We start from the raw sequence: 22452 nt of genomic DNA, 5'->3' as shown, positions 1-22452 counted from the left end.
TAGCCCCATCAACTTTAGGGATTTTGTCCCAAAACTCTAATCTGTCAGACGGCACAGGATATAATTGCTTAAAACGTTTAGGAGTAAATGAATTACCCAATTTATTCCATTCCCTGGAAATTACTTCAGAAATAGCACCAGGAAAAGGAAAAACTTCTGGAATAACTACAGGAGATTTAAAGACCTTGTCTAAATGTTTAGATTTAGTATCAAGAGGACCAGAATCCTCAATTTCTAATGCAATTAGGACTTCTTTAAGTAAAGAACGAATAAATTCCATTTTAAATAAATATGAAGATTTATCAGCATCAACCTCTGAAACAGAATCCTCTGAACCAGAAGAATCATTAGAATCAGAATGATGATGTTCATTTAAAAATTCATCTGGATAAAGAGAAGTTTTAAAAGACTTTTTATGTTTACTAGAAGGAGGAATAACAGACATAGCCTTCTTAATAGATTCAGAAACAAAATCTCTTATGTTATCAGGAACACTCTGAACATTAGATGTTGATGGAACTGCAACAGGTAATGGTATTTTACTAAAGGAAATATTTTCTGCATTAACAAGTTTGTCATGACATTTAATACAAACAACAGCTGGAGGAACAGCTACCAAAAGTTTACAGCAGATACACTTAGCTTTGGTAGTTCCAGCACCAGGCAGCGATTTTCCTGAAGTATCTTCTGACTAAGATGCAACATGAGACATCTTGCAATATGTAAGAGAAAAAACAACATATAAAGCAAAATTGATCAAATTCCTTAAATGACAGTTTCAGGAATGGGAAAAAATGCCCAAGAACAAGCTTCTAGCAACCAGAAGCAATGAAAAATAAGACTTAAATAATGTGGAGACAAAAGCGACGCCCATATTTTTTTAGCGCCAAATAAGACGCCCACATTATTTGGAACGCCGACATTTTTGGCGCAAAAGAACGTCAAAAAATGACTCAAATTCCGGCGACACGTATGACGCCGGAAACAGAAAAGATTTTTTGCGCCAAAAAAGTCTGCGCCAAGAATGACGCAATAAAATGAAGCATTTTCAGCCCCCGCGAGCCTAACAGCCCACAGGGAAAAAGTCAAATTTTTTAAGGTAAGAAAAAATGATTGATTCAAATGCATTATCCCAAATATGAAACTGACTGTCTGAAAATAAGGAATGTTGAACATCCTGAGTCAAGGCAAATAAATGTTTGAATACATATATTTAGAACTTTATAAAAAAAGCGCCCAACCATAGCTTAGAGTGTCACAGAAAATAAGACTTACTTACCCCTGTAGAAAGCCAAACCAGTACTGAAACGAAAATCAGCAGAGGTAATGGTATATATATATATATAAGAGTATATCGTCGATCTGAAAAGGGAGGTAAGAGATGAATCTCTACGACCGATAACAGAGAACCTATGAAATAGACCCCGTAGAAGGAGATCATTGCATTCAAATAGGCAATACTCTCCTCACATCCCTCTGACATTCACTGCACGCTGAGAGGAAAACCGGGCTCCAACCTGTTGCGGAGCGCATATCAACGTAGAATCTAGCACAAACTTACTTCACCACCTCCATAGGAGGCAAAGTTTGTAAAACTGATTTGTGGGTGTGGTGAGGGGTGTATTTATAGGCATTTTGAGGTTTGGGAAACTTTGCCCCTCCTGGTAGGAATGTATATCCCATACGTCACTAGCTCATGGACTCTTGCTAATTACATGAAAGAAATGTTGGTTTCATATCCTTTTAACACCAAAAAGTCTGGAAATTAGAAGCTCTAGTTGTTTATCAAATAACATCTCCTTCAAAAGTTAATCACTTTCCCTATTTAAATCCATTTTTAATTATAACTTCTCTGAAGCAGTGGAAATTCAGAAAGAAATATCCTCCTTAAGATCTAAAAGAAAAGGCATGAAATCTTAAGCATCAGGTATTTTCTGCAAAATATTAGTAGACCAAATATCAGTAGCCTCGAGAACAGAAAAAATGGCTAGAAATGACGCCTTATTGTAAATAAATTATCTTAAAATAATTTTCCATCACATCTTCAAATACACAGGCAGCATCTGTTTATTATTTCTTAGATAACCTGGAAATAGCAGCATCCACTTTAGGGCAGCATCCACTTTAGGGGGGGCGTTGAACACTGCATGTAAATGCCTACATAAAGTAAATAATTGAAATACTTTTTCTGGTTCACCAAGCTGATTTTTATTCTTAGCAAATACAGAATGGATCCAATGGCTTCAGAATAAGTAAAGCAATTACACAATTCAGGTGTAGGCCTAAATCAATCTGAGGATGTATGGTTTGTACCTCCTCAACTTCCAAAGTCTATTTAATAGAATTCACAAAATCACTAAAGGCAGTAGAATTAAAGTTAACAGGTGCATCATAATCAGAAGAAACATCCCCATTAGAAATGGCATTAGAATTTGAAAGCATTTTGCAGATTACTCAGATGCCGAGTTTGTGGAAAACAGCCACCATAAGTCTGTCCAATACATACATTACACCGTTTTTTTAAATCTTAGAAAAATTAGAACAAAGTAAACAAATGGGCTTAGACTGGGGCTCAGAGCTATAAAACCTACAAGAAAAAAAAAAAAAGAGTATGCTCATAAAAAGAAGAGGTTAAACAAAATCTGGCAGTGGCAGGCTTGAGAGAGGCAGGCTCCATAATGAGGTTGCTCTAAGGAGCAGACAATCTAATATATAACAGGCAGCATCGCTAAGAGGATAAAAGTCACTATAGAAACTTAAAATAAACCCTTTACCAGAAAGCAAAAAGCTCAAATCTTCATGGGGAACTGGAAACTCCTATGGCACAGCGGAGCTCCAAAAGCACCAGATCCGGCCAAGGCCGAGTGAAGGTGTGTTCCTAAAGCCGCCTGCAAATGTTGCTCCAGTGACATCACAGTAACATGGCCCCCACAAGAAACTCCAGATGGAGTTCCACACTTCCAACACTAGTGCCCGGAGGCAAAGATCCAGTGGCAGGAACCAAGCTAAGATTTTTTTTTTTTTAAATAGTATCAAAAAATAATTTAAGTATTTTAATTGGTTATAGCCATTTGCCTTTACAATATACAAACTAAATGTAGTTGTAGATTAACCCCTTAGCAACCATAATGTACCCTGTACATCACTGGTCATGAAGAGGTTGTTTGATTATAATAGCACGGGTCTTGCCGCAAGCGGAAAGTCTGCGCTATTACACCCTTTCATCCATCAGGCTTCATAAAATAGCGTGGTCTCGCGACTGACGGCGAAACCCACATAGAAAGACTAGCAATGTAAAAGGGTACATCGTTGGTCATTAAGGGGTTAAATTGTATCTGGAACATTTATTTGCAAAAACATTATTCCAAAAACTCACTATTTTCATGTGATCATCTATATGCAGTGGACATGAAGCAGCAATAAGCAAATGGTGTAATGTTCTAAAACATTTTTTATTTTACTAGTGCTTCCACAGAACTATATATTTAACTCCTGCAAAATAACAATGAATTGATTTTAACAATGTGTTTAAACATTTTTGAAAGTGTTTAACACACAGTTTTGTTCAAGCAATAGTGAAAAACAACATGCTCTTGTGCATTAGACCAGGGTTCTAAAAACCACGGGTCGGCACCCATTACTGGGTCACAACACTATGTTTACTGGGTCCTGACTTGTGTGCGTTGTATGACAGTGTATTTTAGTCATATAAGAGTGTGTGAGTTATATGAGAGTGTGTGTGGTGTATGTGTGTTAGTTATATGAGAGTGTGTGTGGTGTATGTGTGTTTTATATTTATATATATATATATATATATATATATATATGAGACTGTGTGTGGTGTATGAGAGTGTGTAAGTTATACGAGACTGTGTGTGGTGTATGAGAGTGTTAGTTATACGAGACTGTGTGTGGTGTAAGTGTTAGTTATGTGAGAGTGTGTATAGTGTGTGTGTTGTGTTAGTTATATGAGACAGCGTGTGGTGTATGTGTGTTAGTTATATGAGCCGGACAGATAGCTCAGCATGCTAAGTGTTAGGAATTATTGTTAGCATGACTAGCGCCATCTTGTTCTTGGCTGCCATTTTGTCTTTGGCATCCATCTTGTCTCAATAACCTTTTATTATAGTGGTTTATTATGTAGTGAGAAATATGCTGATGTTAGGGAGACTTGCATAGCTAGAATAGCCCTGAGAATGACCCTGACGATGTGCTTGGATGCATTGTTATCTTTACAAGATATCAAACGGCCTTGATTTGTGCTGGGCTATGAGGCCCAGATTTACTATTATCTGAAGTTAGGTATTTCTGTAGAAATGCCTCCCTAACGCTCCTTTTCTTCCAATTATATTTTAAATGAGTTTCTTTGTTCTTGCAGAAATACTATGTAAGATGATGTAATTATGAATACGTCACTTGTTAACCCTATATGCTGTAACTCTTAGCTATAAGAAGTGCCTTTCAACTTGCAATAAACAGAATAGCTTTTGGAATCATAGCTGCGTCGTCTGAAATCAATTCTCGTGGATATCCTGAACAAATAGTATTAATTTCCAGTTGATACGGTGTGCCCGATGCCCAGTTCTGAACTGACACCCCCCTCCAACGCCTAAAACTAAGGCACTGTGGTTGATCTCTGTAGCAACCCAAGGGTTGAGGGTTCGATCCCCGGCGAGGTCCACTCAGCCTTTCATCCTTCTGAGGTCTATAAAATGAGCAGCGCCTTTAGACCTTTACAGGTGATTAGCAGCGATTAACAAGTACCCAATACATACATACATATTGTGTGTTGTATGAGAGTGTGTTAGTTATATGAGACTGTGTGTTGTATGAGAGTGTGTTAGTTATATGAGACTGTGTGTGGTGTAGGTGTGTTAGTTATATGAGCGTGTGTGTGCTGTGTTAGTTATATGAGCGTGTGTGTGCTGTGTTAGTTATATGAGCGTGTGTGTGCTGTGTTAGTTATATGAGCGTGTGTGTGCTGTGTTAGTTATATGAGCGTGTGTGTGCTGTGTTAGTTATATGAGCGTGTGTGTGCTGTGTTAGTTATATGAGCGTGTGTGTGCTGTGTTAGTTATATGAGCGTGTGTGTGCTGTGTTAGTTATATGAGCGTGTGTGTGCTGTGTTAGTTATATGAGCGTGTGTGTGCTGTGTTCGTTATATGAGAGAGAGTGTGGTGTGTTCTGAGAGTGTGTGTGTGTTGTATGAGAGAGAGTGCGTGTGTGTGTTGTATGAGAGAGAGTGCGTGTGTGTTGTATGAGAGAGCGTGTGTGTGTGTGTGTTGTATGAGAGAGTGTGTTGTATGAGAAAGTGTGTTGTATGAGAGAGTGTGTTGTATGAAAGACTGTTGTATGAAAGACTGTGTGTGTTGTATGAAAGACTGTGTGTACGTGTTACCTTTTACAACACTTAGAACTTTGTCTACAATCAGGAATAAAGTCCACACACATGTTAGTCACAAAAATTGCAGCTATCTTGTATATTACTTCAGAAATTGTCAGACCAAGAATAAAAATAGGGTAGGAAGGTATGTAAGCATTTTGGCTCTGAGTTTTGGGAAAAACTAAATTTATGCTTACCTGATAAATTACTTTCTTTTACGATATGAGTCTACAGATTTCATCCTTACTTGTGGGATATTAACCTCCTGCTATCAGGAAGTGGCAAAGAGCACCACAGCAGAGCTGTATATATATAGCCCCTCCCCTTCCCCTCAATCATTTGGCCGAAGGTTATAGGAAGAGAAAAGGAAAGGCTAAAAAGATGCAGAGGTGACTGAAGTTTTCAAAAAATAAAATAAACCTGTCTTAAAATAACAGGGAGGGCCGTGGACTTGTCATATCGTAAAAGAAAGTAATTTATCAGGTAAGCATAAATTTAGTTTTCTTTTACAAAGATATGACGAGTCTACGGATTTCATCTTTACTTGTGGGAAACCAATACCAAAGCAATAGGACATGGATGAAAGGGAGGGACAAGACAGGAACCTAAACGGAAGGCACCAATGCTTGAAGAACCTTTCTCCCAAAGATACCCTCAGAAGAAGCCAAAGTATCAAATTTGTAAAATTTGGAAAAAGTGTGAAGGGACGAACAAGTCGCAGCCTTACAAATCTGTTCCACAGATGCATCGTTTTTAAAAGCCCATGTGGAAGCCACAGCCCTAGTAGAATGAGCCGTGATTCTTTCAGGAGGCTGCTGTCCAGCAGTCTCAACTGCCAGACGGATGATACTTCTCAGCCAAAAAGAAAGAGGTAGCCGTAGCTTTCTGACCCCTACGCTTTCCAGAATAAACAATGAAGATGATGGACAGAAATCCTTAGTTGCCTGTAAGTAAAACTTTAAGGCACGGACCACGTCCAAGTTATGTAACAGACGCTCCTTCTTAGAAGGAGGATTAGGACACAAGGAAGGAACAACAATTTCCTGATTAATATTCTTATTCAAAACAACCTTAGGAAGGAACCCAGGTTTGGTACGTAAAACCACCTTATCAGAATCAAATATGAGATAAGGCAAATCACACTGTAATGCTGAAAGCTCAGAAACTTTTCAAGCAGAAGAAATAGCAACCAAAAACAGAACTTTCCAAGATAATAGTTTAATATCTATGGAATGCATAGGTTCAAACGTAACCCCTTGCAGAACTAGAAGAACTAAATTCAAACTCCAGGGAGGAGTAATAGGTCTAAATACAGGCTTAATTCTAGATAGAGCCTGACAAAAAGACTGAACATCTGATACATTTGCCAAACGTTTGTGAAACAGAATTGACAAAGCTGAAATTTGTCCCTTTAAGGAACTTGCTGAAAACCCTTTCTCCAATCCTTCTTGGAGAAAAGACAAAATCCTAGGAATCCTAACTTTACTCCATGAGTAACCCTTTGATGATTCACACCAATAAAGATATTTACGCCATATCTTATGATAGATCTTTCTAGTGACAGGCTTTCTAGACTGTATCAAAGTATTGATAACTGAATCAGAGAATCCTCGCTTCGATAAAATCAAGCATTCAATCTCCACGCAGTCAGTTGCAGAGAAATTAGATTTGGATGTCGGAAAGGACCTTGAATGAGAAGGTCCTGTCTCAACAGAAGTTTCCACGGTGGCAGAGAGGACATGTCCACTAGATCCGCATACCAAGTCCTGCGTGGCCACGCAGGCGCTATCAGGATCACTGAAGCTCTCTCCTGTTTGATTTGAGCAATCACGCGTTGGAGGAGAGGAAACGGTGGAAACACATAAGCTAGGCTGAACAACCAAGGTACTGCCAAGGCATCTATCAGTTCGGCCTGAGGATCTCTTGACCGGGGATCCGTATCTTGGAAGCTTGGCATTCTGACGAGATGCCATCAAATTCAATTCCGGTCTGCCCCATCTGAGAATCAATGAGGCAAATACCTCCGGGTGAAGTTCCCACTCCCCCGGATGAAAAGTCTGTTGACTTAGAAAATCTTCTTCCCAGTTCTCTACCCCTGGGATGTAGATCGCTGACAGATGACAAGAGTGGGCCTCTGCCCAACTTATTATCTTGGATACTTCTATCATCGCAAAGGAACTCCTTGTTCCCCCCTGATGATTGACATATGCCACAGTCGTTATGTTGTCCGACTGGAATCTGATGAATTTGGCCGAAGCGCATTGAATATTGCTCTCAGTTCCAGAATATTTATTGGAAGTAGAGACGCCACCTGAGTCCAAACACCCTGAGCCTTCAGGGAGTTCCAAACTGCACCCCAGCCCAGAAGGCTGGCATCTGTTGTCACTATCATCCACGAGGGTCTGTGGAAACAAGTCCCCTGGGACAGATGATCTGGCGACAACCACCAAAGAAGAGAGTTTCTGGTCTCTTGATCCAGAATTATCTTTGGAGATAAATCAGCATAATCCCTATTCCACTGACCGAGCATGCACAGTTGCAGTGGTCTTGAGATGAAAGCGAGCAAACAGAACGATGTCCATTGCCGCTACCATTAATCCGATTACCTCCATACACTGAGCCACTGATGGCCGAGGAATGGACAGAAGTGCTCGGCAAGCATTCAAAATCTTTGATTTTCTGACCTCCGTCAGAAATACTTTCATGGCTACCGAGTCTGAGTTCTGTGGAACAAGTGAACTCTTCTCTATGTTCACCTTCCAGCCGTGAGTTCTCAGAAAAGACAGCACTGTGTCCGTGTGAGATTTTGTCAGATGATATGTTGACGCCTGAATCAGAATATCGTCTAGATAAGGTGCCACCGCTATCCCTTGCGGTCTGAGAACCGCCAAAAGAGACCCTAGAACCTTTGTGAAGATTCTGGGTGCTGTGGCCAACCCGAAAGGAAGAGCCACGAACTGATAATGTTTGTCCAAGAAGGCAAACCTTAGAAACCGATGATAATTTTTGTGGATTGGAATATGAAGGTAAGCATCCTTCAAATCCACAATAGTCATATATTGACCCTCCTGGATCATTGGCAAAATTATTCAAATTGTCTCCATCTTGAATGATGGAACTCTTAGAAATTTGTTTAGACACTTGAGGTCCAAAATGGGTCTGAACGTTCCCTCTTTTTTGGGGACCACAAATAGGTTTGAGTAAAACCCCTGTCCGATTTTGGAACAGGACAGATTACTCCCATAGTAAAAACAACGCCTCTCTCTTTATCTGGTTTGCAGATAATTTTGAAAGATGAAATCTCCCTCTTGGGAGAAAATCCTTGAATTCGAATTGATAACCGTGGGTCACTATTTCTAGTGCCCAGGAATCCTGAACATCTCTTGCCCAAGCCTGAGCAAAGACAGAAAGTTTGCCCCCTACTAGATCCAGTCCCGGATCGGGGGCCACCCCTTCATGCTGCTTTGTGGAAGAAGAAGCGGGGGTCCTCCTTTAAAGTTCCGAAAGAAACAAAAATTATTCTGTTTATCCCTCATTTTAACCGACCTATCCTGAGGTAGGGCATGGCCCTTACCTCCTGAAATATCAGAAACGACCTCCTTCAATTCTGGCCCAAAAAGGGTCTTACCTTTAAAGGGAATAGCTAAAAGCTTATGTTTTGATGACACATCAGCAGACCAAGATTTGAGCCACAATGCTCTACGTGCTAAAATAGCAAATCCTGCATTTTTTGCCGCTATATTAGCAATTTGAAAAGTGGCATCCGTAATAAAAGAATTAGCTAGCTTAAGAGCCTTAATTCTATCTAGAATGTCTTCTAGAGCCTCAAACCAAAAAGCTGCTGCAGTAGTTACTGGAACAATGCAGGCCGTAGGTTGTAAAAGAAATCCCCGATTAACAAATAATTTCTTTAGTAGACCCTCTAATTTCTTATCCATAGGATCCTTGAAAGCACAACTATCCTCAATGGGTATAGTAGTACGCTTAGCTAGGGAAGATATAGCTCCCTCTACCTTAGGGATCGTTTGCCATGAGTCCCGAATGGTATCTGATATAGGAAACATTTTCTTAAAATTAGGAGAGGGAGAAAACAGTATACCTGGTCTATCCCATTCCTTACTAATAATTTCCAAAATTCTCTTAGGAACCGGAAAAACATCAGTGTAAGTAGGAACTTCCCAATATTTATCCATTTTACACAATTTCTCTGGAGGAATCACAATAGGATCACAATCATCCAGAGTCGCTAAAACCTCCCTATGCAACAGGCGGAGGTGTTCAAGCTTAAATTTAAAGGACATAGCATCCGAATCTGTCTGAGGCAAAACATTCCCTGAATCAGAAACTTCACCCTCAGACAGTAATTTCCTGATCCCCAACTCAGAGCACTGTGAGGGAACATCGGAAATAGCTAATAAAGCATCAGAGGATTCAGTATTTACATTAATACTTGACCTACTGCGTTTACCCTGCAACACTGATAATTTAGACAATACCTCTGTAAGGGTAGTTGACATAACTGCAGCCATCTCCTGCAGAGTAAAAGAATTAGACGCACTAGAAGTACTTGGCGTCACTTGTGTGGGCATAAAAGGTTGTGACACTTGGGGAGAATTGGATGGCATATCCTGATTCTCTTCAGACTGATAATCATCCCTACGCACACTTACTTTATTTAAAATATGCTTTTTATAATGTAAAGCCCTTTCAGTACAAAAGTTACACAATAGCTTCTAAACACATAGAACAATGAGAATCGTCAATGTCAGACATGTTGAACAGACTAGTAATACCACAAAAGTCGTTTAAACACTTATTTATAGCATAAAATAAACATTAGAAAAAACGTGTACTGTGCCTTTAAGAAAAGAAAAAGTGAACAATTTTTCCAAAATGCACAAAAAACGTTAAATTATTCCCAAAATTAACTTAATATTGTTGGTTAATCCAAAAATTACTGCACCCAGAAGCAAGGACAGAAATAAGGCTTTAGAAGTACTTATATCAACATGTAGTCAAAAGATAGATACAAATACACTCTGCACCTCGCCACAGCTCTGCTGTGGCACCTACCTGCCCCCAGGGTACTTCGAATAAAGTTTCCAACCCTTCAGACCAGCTACACAGTCCAGGAGCCACCGAGTTACTGTTTGCTGCTGCTAAGCCTGAAGAAATTGCGCCAAAATAGGCTCCGCCCCCTTAAGGTCAAAAGTCAGAGTAGGCCCAAACAACACCGCATGGAAAAGCAGTTTTGCACTAAAGTAAAAATACACACACAATATAACCCTCAAGCATAAAACCAATAAGTTTTAAGTGTCAAAAATAAAAAACATAAAACATCTTTTTTATATTGTCTCCCATGTCACATAATGCCCAAATATCAACTAATGATAAATATAATATAGGGACTCCAGTAACACCCCTCTTATTAAAATAGGTTTTACTGCTTACCCCATTCCCATACAGGGAAATAATGCCAGCCAGTTCTGATATACCAAGTCTATTCAGAAATAAAAGGCTGCACATACCTTAATGCTGCTTGTAGTTTGAAACCGGTCTCCACACTGAAGATGTCTCATAGTTACCTTCAGAAGTCTTGTGGGAACCAGCGTGGATCTTAGTTACAAATGCTAAGATCATCAAACCTCAGGGCAGAAATCTTCTTCCATATCCCCCTGAGGAAAATAGTATGCACCGGTACCATTTAAAATAAAAAACTTCTTGATTGAAGAAACTAAAACTAACACCTCACTTTACCATGTCTTCCTAGTATAACACAGGCAAAGAGAATGACTGGGGGTGGAGGGGAAGGGGCTATATATACAGCTCTGCTGTGGTGCTCTTTGCCACTTCCTGTTAGCAGGAGGTTAATATCGCATAAGTAAGGATGAAATCTGTGGACTCGTCAAATCTTTGTAAAAGAAAAAGGTTTTGTAGAACCCTACATTAGAACATTTTATTATTGCTCCTTCATGTCCCTTTAATGCAAATTTAAACCAAGTCCAGGTGTGGCCTTCGGTTTACGCCAGTTCAATTTGCGCCGTTTCAGAATAACAACCTTTTTTTCCAGTCATGTGACTGCTATTGAAATGCATTGAAAAGCAGTGCACTAATTAAAATAGCCAGTAGGTGGAGCTGTCCGCTTGTGTTGCAGCAAAGTTAAGCAAGCTTTACAGCCTGAAATGAATCTGTGTACACAGAGCAGACCAGAGCTATCGAGCAAACAAGATCTAGCAGGCACTTCCCTATTATCTTCCTGTCCAGCAGCTTGAGGGGAGGGTGCCTAACTGCCTATTAATCACTGCAGATTGAAATGCATAGAATAGGTGCAGACCCAATATTATCTAACATGCTAACAATGCAGAGAACTGTTTGCAGAAAAATGCAAGTAAAAAAAATGTTTTTGTTCATTAAACTTAGTTTGATGATGATGCAGTCTGTTGTGTAATTATTTTATTAGGTGCTGTTAGCAAATGTTTTTGTTCATTAAACTTAGTTTGATTATATTTTCTGATACAGGATTACCATAGTCATTATCAGTTACCTTGATTAACTCTACAGGTGGCAACACAGGCATCACATTTAAATCAAGCTGCTTTTCTTCTAGAAGCTGCTTTGGCAAGGTTTCTTGATGGAGAAGAAAACGCTCTTGTTCCACTATTTCTAGAATTTTAAAAATAAAGTTGCTTTGTGAATAAGAACGTTAGTGCTAAAATTATAAATATTGAAAAAAAGATCAAATTCCAAGTTTTTAAACAGCATTATTACAGCAACAAACAATAAGAGACCACAATACAATTAGACTTTTTCATGTATATCTACAAAGACTGACTTTTGAACATTTAGTATAGCTTCACTCTAACCTTGGATATTTATGAATACATTTACAGGTACAAATGCCCAAACCCAGAATTCTAAAATAAGGAATTATTACAAAATCAGAATATCCAAAAATTGTCTTTCATAATTCAGATAGAGCACACAATTTTAAACAACTTTTCAGTTTACTTCTATTATCTAATTTGTTTTGTTCTCTTGAGTTCTTTAATTGAAAGGGATACCTAAGTAGACTCGGGAGCTGCTGATTGGTGGCTACATGTTATTGGCTCTCCCAATGCTCCAAGTAATGCACTGCTGCTTCTTCAAAGGATACCAAGATAAATAAGCAAATTAAATAGATTTAAATGGCACTGTTATTTAAAATTGTATTCTCTATCTGAATAATTAAAGGAAAATGTTTCATGTCCCTTTAATATTTTTTAGTCTTCCTCTTTATTTAAAGTAACAACTATTACCTTTCTAATTACAGCACTGTACTATCTTTTGGATTGTACTATGTATCTGTGGATTTGATTTAAATGAAATCAATTTAAATCACAATTTAACCTCTTAACCCAAAAAGGCGTATATATACATTATGCGGTACATTGCCCATCAAACTGCATAATGCATATATACGTCAGTGCTGCAGGAAGCTCCTTCAGTTCCTGAGTTCCAGTCATCTGTCTACATATGGAACCAGAGCACGATTGGTGCTCCAGTTCCATAAGAAGTAGAGGTGTGCATTCAGCAGTTTCAATAACTGCCGAATGCGGAAGTAGGCGGTTGCTATCAGTATTAGGCTATTTTTGTTGCTAAATGTTCTCTTCTGCAAGTAAAATACACTAAAATCTGGATTTGCATGGATCTTTGAATTTTTAACTTGCACAAGAGAATATTTAACACCGAAAAGAGACAAATACCAAAAACAACCGCCTACTTCTGCATTTCGCAGTGAGCAAAGCTGTTGAGTATTACTTCCCTTCCCATAACCCTCAGTCATTCGACCGAAAGAAAAGAGAAAGGAAATAACACAAGGTGCAGAGTTTTATATAAAAAAACTGTCTGAAAACAGGGAGGGCCGTGGAGTTACCGTGTCAAGAAAGAAAAAAATGTATCAGGTAAGCATAAATTTAGTTTTCTTTCATAAGACATGGTGAGTCCACAGAATCATCAATTACTGTTGGGAATCAATACCCAAGCTAGAGGACACAGATGATTAGCAAGGGCAAGAAAACCTTACTCCCAAAAGAAACCTCAGCCGATGCAAAAGTTCAAATTTAGAAAAAAAAGAGTGTAAAACAGACCAAGTCGCAGCCTTACAAATCTGTTCTACTGAGGCCTCATCCTTGAAGGCCCAAGAAGAAGACACCATCCTAGTGGAATGAGCTGTAATTCTTCTCTGGAGGCTGCTGTCCAGCAGTCTCATAAGCCAAACGAATAATACTTCTCAACCAGAGAGAAAGAGAATAGTAGCTTTCTGACCCTTACATATTCCAGAAAAGCAAACAAACAATGCAGAAGACTAACAAAAGTATTGCGTAGCCTGCAGATAGAATTTAAGAGCCTGCACAACGTCTAAGTTGAGCAACAAATGTTCTTTATGAGACGAGAGAATAGGACAGAGAGAAGGAACAATTTCCTGACTAATATTTCTGTCCGAAATAACCTTAGGAAGAAAACCAAACTTAGTATGAAGAACTGCCTTACCTGCATGAAATATGAGATAAGGAGAATCATACTGCAAAGCTCAAAGTTCAGAAATCCTCCGAGCAGAAGAGATAGAAGTAAGAAACTTAATATCTATGGAATGCATCGGCTCAAACGGAGACTGATGCAAAACTTTCAAAACAAGGTTAAGGATCAAGGTGGAGCAACAGACTTATACACAGGCCAGATTATGACCAAGGCCTGACAAAAGGATTGCACATCTGGCACATCCGAAAACCCACGCTTAGGGAGCACTAAATGTACAATCTCCAAGCAGTCAGTGTCAGAAACGAGATTTAGGAGAAGGAAGAGACCCTTATCAGAAGGTCCTCCCTTATAAGCAGTTACACAGAGGGAGAGGAGACAACTCCACCAAGACTGCATACCAGATCCTGCAGGGTCACACAGGGGCTATTAGAAACACCAACGCTCTCTCCTGTTTGATTTGAGTAATGACTCGTGAAAAGAAAGAGAATAGGGAAAACAGGCATGCTAGTCCGAAATCCCAAGGAACCACCAGAGCATCTATCAGAGCGGCCTGAGAACCTCTAGGACTAGAACCGTACCTAGAAAGTCCAGTCTTCTGACGAGACGCCATCAGATCACTCAATTTGAGGTCTAAGCTGGATAACACCTTCGAGGGAAATCCTGCTCCCCGGGAAGAAAAGTCTGTCTGCTCAGAAATTCCGCTTTCCAGTAATCCACTTCCTGGTAAGAGAATGGCAGAAAGACAGCAATTGTGAGCTTTCACCGACTAATAAGTCCAAGCCACCTCTTGATGGCACAGGAACTCCAAGTTCCTCCTGTTGGATAATCTTAAGAATTCCGACTGGAACCTGAAAAATGCTAAGGACAACTGAGGCCAAGCCATCAGAGCATTGAAAATCGCTCTCGACTACCGATGTCGATGAGGAGAGCAGACTCTACCCGAGTCCAAGGTCCCTGCACTATTTAACAAGTCCCAGACGGCACCCCAGCCCAGCAGGTTGGCATCAGAGGTCAGAATCTCCAGGAAGGTCCCAGAAAACACGTGCCCTGAGACAGATGTTCCTGAGAAAACCACTACGGAAGAGAATCTCTTGTCAAATGATCTAGATCTATCCCGAGTAGATCTGCATGATCCCGATCCATTGTTGAGCATGCACAACTGCAGAAATCTAAATGGGACCGAATAAGGTAAACATGTCCATAGAGACGACAATTAGACCAATTACTTCCATCCGTGTAGCCACGAAGGGCTAAACATTGAACTTAAGAAGGTAAAAGGAGAGAATCTTTGATTTTCTGATATCTGTGTCAGAAAAAAAAATCAAAGACAGGGATTATTATGGTCACTAAAAACTATTGTCAGAGACACTATCCATCCCGTGAAATATGGAAAGAGAACAAAATCTCTGAATGAACCTTAAGGCGCCAGAAACAAAATTTCTCCAGAAAGAGCGCCCCTATAATTCCCCAAAGAACTGATCACTGCCCAGAGGGATACAAAACCATGGAATGGAGTCGATTCAGAAATTCAATTCTCAAGAATTGAAAGGAAGTGACCCTCCTAGACCAGGGAACCAAAGTCAGAGGATGGTAACCTGAGAAAAATTTGCAGAGACACTTTAGTCAAAACTGCCTCTCTCTAATCTGACTGCAGATAACATGAGAGGTGGAACCTGCCTCAGAAAGGAAGTTATTAGTAACTACTAAGATGCAAGACCACAGACTTACTGGGAAATCACGTAACTATGCTTTAAGGAAAAAGCGAAATTAAGCCCCCCACAAGTCCTTGATTGGGGCAAGCCATGCATGCTGAATTAAACTCAGCAGCAGGACTAACTCTGACATCCTTTAGGTCTATGTAGAAAAACCCTTTTTAGAAACATTTCTGTCAGACCAGGACTAAACAAGGTCTCACCCTTGTGAGGAACATCAGAAGCTTTGACTTGGAGAAAATCCATTCAAGACATGATCCACAACTCCCAGAGGGCTAGCACAGCGAAGCCAAGCATCTTGGCTTCCAGTCAAATGATTTGCAGGGAAGCAACAGAAGGGATAATTAGGAAGCTTGAGAGAAATATTCTGTCCTGAAACTCCAAGATGGTATTAAACAGGGCGCTGCACCCAAAGGACGCAGTGAATGCGGGCATCAATCCCGCTACCTCTCGCATGCTAAGCGAGCAGTCTACCATTTGAGCTAATTCCCTTGTATCACTTGATCCAGTGGTCATACAAACTGCAATAGAAGCTTCCAGCTTGGCCATTGATACTTAAAGGAGCAGGTATCTGCTATAGGGATCGAAGACTCTTAGCCAGAGTAGAAAAGCACCTCCTACTGTAGGCACAGAGTGCCAAAATAAGTAAAGGGAAGTGGCAGGAAACCATCTTGGTAAAGACAAGAGAAAGGAAGGAATCCCTAACTGCTCCCATTCCCGTGAAAACCATCCCCTAGCATGGTCTGGAACAGGAAAAACTTCCACAAAGGAATCCCAGCAAATATTAAAGTTACTAGATATCTTAGGATTGACGACAAGATATCGAAGTCGTCCAGAGTAGCCAAAACCTCCTATAACAAACCGGAGGTGATCAGGCATAAGACTGAAGGATATCACTTCTGCATCAGATGAAGGAATTATACTTCTCCAAGTCTTAGGTTTCACCCTCAGATGCTACCAACGTATCCTCCTCATCAGACTTATGAGGAAGGCAACCTGAATAGCAGAAAACGGAGCAGAAACCACACCATCTGAATCTTTAATGTTCCTCTTGCCATTTACCATAGCAGAGGAAAAGCAGATAATGCCACAGATACCGCAGAAGATTATCCAGGCAGCAAAGTCTGCAAGCAAATAACTCCTCCGGGAGATAGAAAGGAACCGCAGGGCACTGCATGTGACGCAAATGAGGCTTGGGACAAAAAATGAGAAAACTGTGGCATTGCCTAAACAGCATCATCCTAGGAGACAGTGGCTCAAAGATAAACAATCTATTAGTTATGCAGCACGAAATTGTATACATTAAGCAAACAAAGTGCCACAGGGCATAACCAGCCTATAAATCAACCCAAGGACAACCATGTTCAGGCATTTATGAATATTAGATACCTTATATTTCTCAAAGAACAAAAAACACAATTTTGAAGGAACAGGCCTCTGTTCCAGGAATATGAACAATATGACTTTCAAACAATAAAAGATATTACCACCAAAGATCAGTGGAATCACTTTCCCCTAGGGGAAATGTGTGGAGATGGCAGCACTATTTATTAAATAACCAAATAGCTAAGCACCCTCTAATGGTCACTGGAACTATGAGTAAAAGACAAAACATGAAAAAAATCAAAGGAATTTCCAGACAGTGTACGGTAATAATAATGAGCTTAATAATGGCTTCTCTAAAGCTTCTCATAAGACGAGAAAAAACCCCAGCTCCTTAGAAGAAAAGCCTCAGTTTTTCTACAGAAGCATCGTTCCGATCTGTCGGAAGAAAAAAAGGGGCGTGTACAAGACCGGCTCAGAAAAAGCAGAAAATGGCGTTTCTCTGCCATGTATAGTGCAGAGGAGACGGGAACCAAGACAACACAGAAATGAGGCGTGCATATAAATCTAGCTCCGCGCCACATTCTATCAGCCCAACTTGTTAGAGTGAAATGTCTGCGCCTTAATCTTAGAGCAAAACGTCTGCACCTCAATCTTTGTCTTAAAGCACCCCACCCCTCTAATAGATAGACAAACAATCGTGCCGCTCTTTGCAATAAAAAAAAAAGGAACGCACCTAAAACTATCAAAACCTCTGATTGGAGCAAATTACCGTTACCCTTCTAGGGATAAAGAAAACAACGTACCCTTCACCCAAGTGACCATAACATCCACAAAGAATACATTATATAAAGGAAGGGATCAATTAACCCTAAAGATCCATCACATGAGCCATAACATATTCAGTGAATACTTCACCCAAAAAGTATTTTAACCCCGAGTCTCACAGTGAGTGCCTGCGTCCTGCCAAGAATATCCTACCCCAGGATATATAATGCAGCATAAATCTTTCAAAAGTGCATGTCCCCCATAACAGAGAAGACCCAGTACTTAAATGCATCTAGCCATCTGGCAGGACTGCTGCTTATACAGTGTGAGAGGATGCCGCTCCTCACATAGACCTGTAGCAAAAAGAGAGAACAGAGTAAACCTACTCTGGCTTTCTATACTAGGTCAACAAATATGTTAGGAAAACACAGCAAGGCCCACCTTACAAGTTCCTAACTGCTTTAAAGTCACCACCGCCCTACTGAAGAGACTAACGTAGAGCACAGCTAGACCCAATCTTGAGAGGAAAGATCAGAGCAAGCCTGCTCTGGCTTTCAAAATAATAAAATCTTGATTGAAGTGAAAATCTTCTTCAGACACCAAAACTTCACTTCCTTCTTGTACTGAAGGCAAAGAGAATGATTGGGAGTTGTGGGAAGGGAAGTGATACTTAACAGCTTTGCTATGGTGCTCTTTGCCTCCTCCTGCTGGCCAGGAGTGATATTCCCAACAGTAATTGATGATTCTGTGGACTCACTGTGTCTTAAGAAAGAAAAGGGAATTGTAAGGGAGAGAACCATAATTAATGATCACGGAAAGAGGGCGGAGGTAGGGGGCACCACTACAATACAGAAAAAAACAGTTATAAAATTAAATAATAAACATATTAAAAAACAAAAACAAATTGGGTACTGGCAGATAGCTGCCAGTACCTAAGATGGCCATGGGGAGGGTTATTGAACCGTTGTTTGGGAGGGGTGAGATCAGAGTGGTGGTGAGGATTGAGGAGTGGGGATCACTACATTGTGACGACAATAATAATAATAATAAAAAAACAAAATTTATGCTTACCTGATAAATTTATTTCTCTTGTGGTGTATCCAGTCCACGGATTCATCCATTACTTGTGGGATATTCTCCTTCCAAACAGGAAGCTGCAAGAGGACACCCACAGCAGAGCTGTCTATATAGCTCCTCCCCTAACTGCCACTCCCAGTCATTCGACCGAAGACCAGCAAGAGAAAGGAGAAACTATAGGGTGCAGTGGTGACTGTAGTTTAAAAAATAAAAAACATCTGCCTTCTAGATCTGCCTTAAAATGACAGGGCGGGCCGTGGACTGGATACACCACAAGAGAAATAAATTTATCAGGTAAGCATAAATTTTGTTTTCTCTTGAAAGGTGTATCCAGTCAACGGATTCATTCATTACTTGTGGGATACCAATACCAAAGCTATAGGACACGGCTGAAGGGAGGGACAAGGCAGGAACTTAAACGGAAGGCACCACTGCCTGTAAGACCTTTCTCCCAAAAATAGCCTCCGAGGAAGCAAAAGTATCAAATTTGTAGAATTTAGAAAAAGTATGAAGCGAAGACCAAGTCGCCGCCTTACAAATCTGTTCAACAGAAGCCTTATTCTTAAAGGCCCATGTGGAAGCTACTGCTCTAGTGGAATGAGCTGTAATTCTTTCAGGAGGCTGCTGGCCAGCAGTCTCATAAGCTAAGCGGATTATGCTTCTTAGCCAAAAAGAAAGAGAAGTTGCCGAAGCCTTTTGGCCTCTCCTCTGTCCAGAGTAGACCACAAACAAAGCAGATGCTTGACAAAAATCCTTCGTAGCTTGTAAATAAAATTTTTAAAGCACGAACAACATCAAGATTGTGTAATAGACGTTCCTTCTTTGAAGAAGGATTAGGACATAGTGAAGGAACAACAATCTCCTGATTGATATTTTTATTAGATACCACCTCAGGAAGAAACCCAGGTTTGGTACGTAACACTACCTTATCTGCATGGAAAATGAGATAAGGGGAATCACATTGTAAAGCAGATAACTCCGAAACTCTTCGAGCCGAGGAGATAGCTACTAAAAACAGAAATTTCCAAGATAAAAGTTTAATATCTATGGAATGCAAAGGTTCAAACGGAACCCCTTGCAGAACCTTAAGAACTAAATTTAAACTCCATGGCGGAGCAACAGGTTTAAACACAGGCTTGATTCTAACTAAAGCCTGACAAAATGCCTGAACGTCTGGAACATCCGCCAGACGCTTGTGCAAAAGAATAGACAGAGCAGAAATCTGTCCTTTTAAGGAACTAGCTGACAATCCCTTCTCCAATCCTTCTTGGAGAAAAGATAATATCCTAGGAATCCTGACCTTACTCCATGAGTAACCCTTGGATTCACACCAATGAAGATATCTACACCATATCTTATGATAGATTTTCCTGGTGACCGGCTTTCGAGCCTGAATTAAGGTATCAATGACCGACGCTTTGATAAAATCAAGCATTCAATCTCCAAGCAGTCAGACGCAGAGAAATTAGATTTGGATGGTTGAAAGGACCCTGAAGTAGAAGGTCCTGCCACAGTGGCAGAGTCCATGGTGGAAGGGATGACATGTCCACAAGATCTGCATACCAAGTCCTGCGTGGCCACGCAGGTGCTATCAAAATCACCGAAGCTCTCTCCTGCTTGATCTTGGCAATCAGACGAGGGAGCAGAGGAAACGGTGGAAACACATAAGCCAGGCTGAAGGACCAAGGCGCTGCTAGAGCATCTATCAGCGTTGCCTTGGGATCCCTGGACCTGGATCCGTAACAAGGAAGCTTGGCGTTCTGACGAGACGCCATGAGATCCAGTTCTGGTTTGCCAAAAGTTGAATCAACTGTGCAAATACCTCCGGATAGAGTTCCCACTCCCCCGGATGAAAAGTCTGCCGACTTAGAAAATCCGCCTCCCAGTTCTCTACTCCTGGGATATGGATAGCTGATAGATGGCAAGAGTGAACCTCTGCCCATAGAATTATTTTTGAAACCTCCAACATTGCTAGGGAACTCCTAGTTCCCCCTTGATGGTTGATCTAGGCTACAGTCGTGATATTGTCCGACTGAAATCTGATGAACCTGACCGCAGCAAGCTGAGGCCAAGCCTGAAGAGCATTGAATATCGCTCTTAGTTCCAGAATGTTTATCGGAAGGAGTGCCTCCTCCTGAGTCCACGAGCCCTGAGCCTTCAGGGAGTTCCAGACTGCACCCCAGCCCAGAAGGCTGCATCTGTTGTTACTATTGTCCAATCCGGCCTGCGGAAGCTCATACTCTTGGACAGATGGACCCAAGATAGCCACCAGAGAAGAGAATCCCCTGGTCTCTTGATCCAGATTTAGTAGAGGGGACAAATCTGTGTAATCCCCATTCCACTGACTGAGCATGCAAAGTTGCAGCGGTCTGAGATGTAGGCGGGCAAACGGCACTATGTCCATTGCCGCTACCATTAAGCCGATTACTTTCATACACTGAGCCACTCAAGGGCGAGAAGTGGAATAAAGAACACGGCAGGAATTTAGAAGTTTTGACAACCTGGCCTCTGTCAGGTAAATCTTCATTTCTACAGAATCTATCAGAGTTCCCAGGAAGGAAACTCTTGTGAGAGAGGATAGAGAACTTTTTTCTTCGTTCACTTTCCACCCATGAGACCTCAGGAATGCCAGAACAATGTCCGTATGGGACCTGGCGCTTTGAAAAGTCGACGCCTGTATCAGAATGTCGTCTAGGTAAGGGGCTACTGCTATACCCCGCGGCCTTAGGACCACTAGGAGGGACCCTAGAACCTTTGTAAAGATTCTTAGTGCCGTGGCTAACCCAAAGGGAAGAGCCACAAACTGGTAGTGCCTGTCTAGGAAGGCGAACCTGAGAAACCGATGATCTCTGTGTATCGGAATGTGAAGATAAGCATCCTTTAAGTCCACGGTAGTCATATATTGACCCTCCTGGATCATAGGTAGGATGGTTCGAATAGTCTCCATCTTGAAGGATGGGACCCTGAGAAATTTGTTTAAGATCTTGAGATCTAAGATTGGTCTGAAGGTTCCCTCTTTCTTGGGAACTACAAACAGATTTGAATAGAAGCCCTGCCCCTGTTCCTCCTTTGGAACTGGGTGGATCACTCCCATAACTAGGAGGTCTTGAACACAATTTAAGAATGCCTCTCTCTTTATCTGGTTTGCAGATAATTGTGAGAGATGAAATCTCCCTTTTGGGGAAGAAGCTTTGAAATCCAGAAGATATCCCTGGGACACAATTTCCAATGCCCAGGGGTCCTGGACATCTCTTTCCCAAGCCTGGGCGAAGAGAGAAAGTCTGCCCCCTACTAGATCCGTTTCCGGATCGGGGGCTGATCCTTCATGCTGTCTTAGAGGCAGCAGCAGGTTTTTTGGCCTGCTTTCCCTTGTTCCAAGCCTGGTTAGGTCTCCAGACCGGCTTGGACTGGGCAAAATTTCCCTCTTGTTTTGTATTAGAGGAAGTTGAAGTTGTGCCACTCTTGAAGTTTCGAAAGGAACGAAAATTAGTCTGTTTGGTCCTTAATTTGTTGGACCTATCCTGAGGAAGGGCGTGACCTTTTCCTCCAGTAATATCAGAAATGATCTCCTTCAGTCCAGGCCTGAATAGGGTCTGCCCCTTGAAGGGAATGTTGAGAAGCTTAGACTTTAAAGTAACGTCAGCTGACCAGGATTTAAGCCATAGCGCCCTA

The 22452-nt window shown here is 40.9% G+C and overlaps 1 protein-coding gene across 1 annotated transcript in view; it reads right to left on the bottom strand.

Moving 5' to 3' along the window:
• Positions 1 to 22452, bottom strand: part of NUP133 (nucleoporin 133) — a 750179-nt gene that overhangs the window by 105452 nt on the left and 622275 nt on the right. The window contains exon 21 of the mRNA XM_053712280.1: positions 11928 to 12046. Coding sequence (XP_053568255.1) covers positions 11928 to 12046 — 119 coding nt within the window. The remainder of the gene's footprint in view (positions 1 to 11927; positions 12047 to 22452) is intronic.

The sequence above is a fragment of the Bombina bombina genome, chromosome 4 (assembly GCF_027579735.1).
Source record: "Bombina bombina isolate aBomBom1 chromosome 4, aBomBom1.pri, whole genome shotgun sequence".
NCBI classification, from domain to species: domain Eukaryota; kingdom Metazoa; phylum Chordata; class Amphibia; order Anura; family Bombinatoridae; genus Bombina; species Bombina bombina.
Note: the sequence above shows the minus strand (reverse complement) of the source record. Positions and strands in the feature narration are given on the sequence as shown.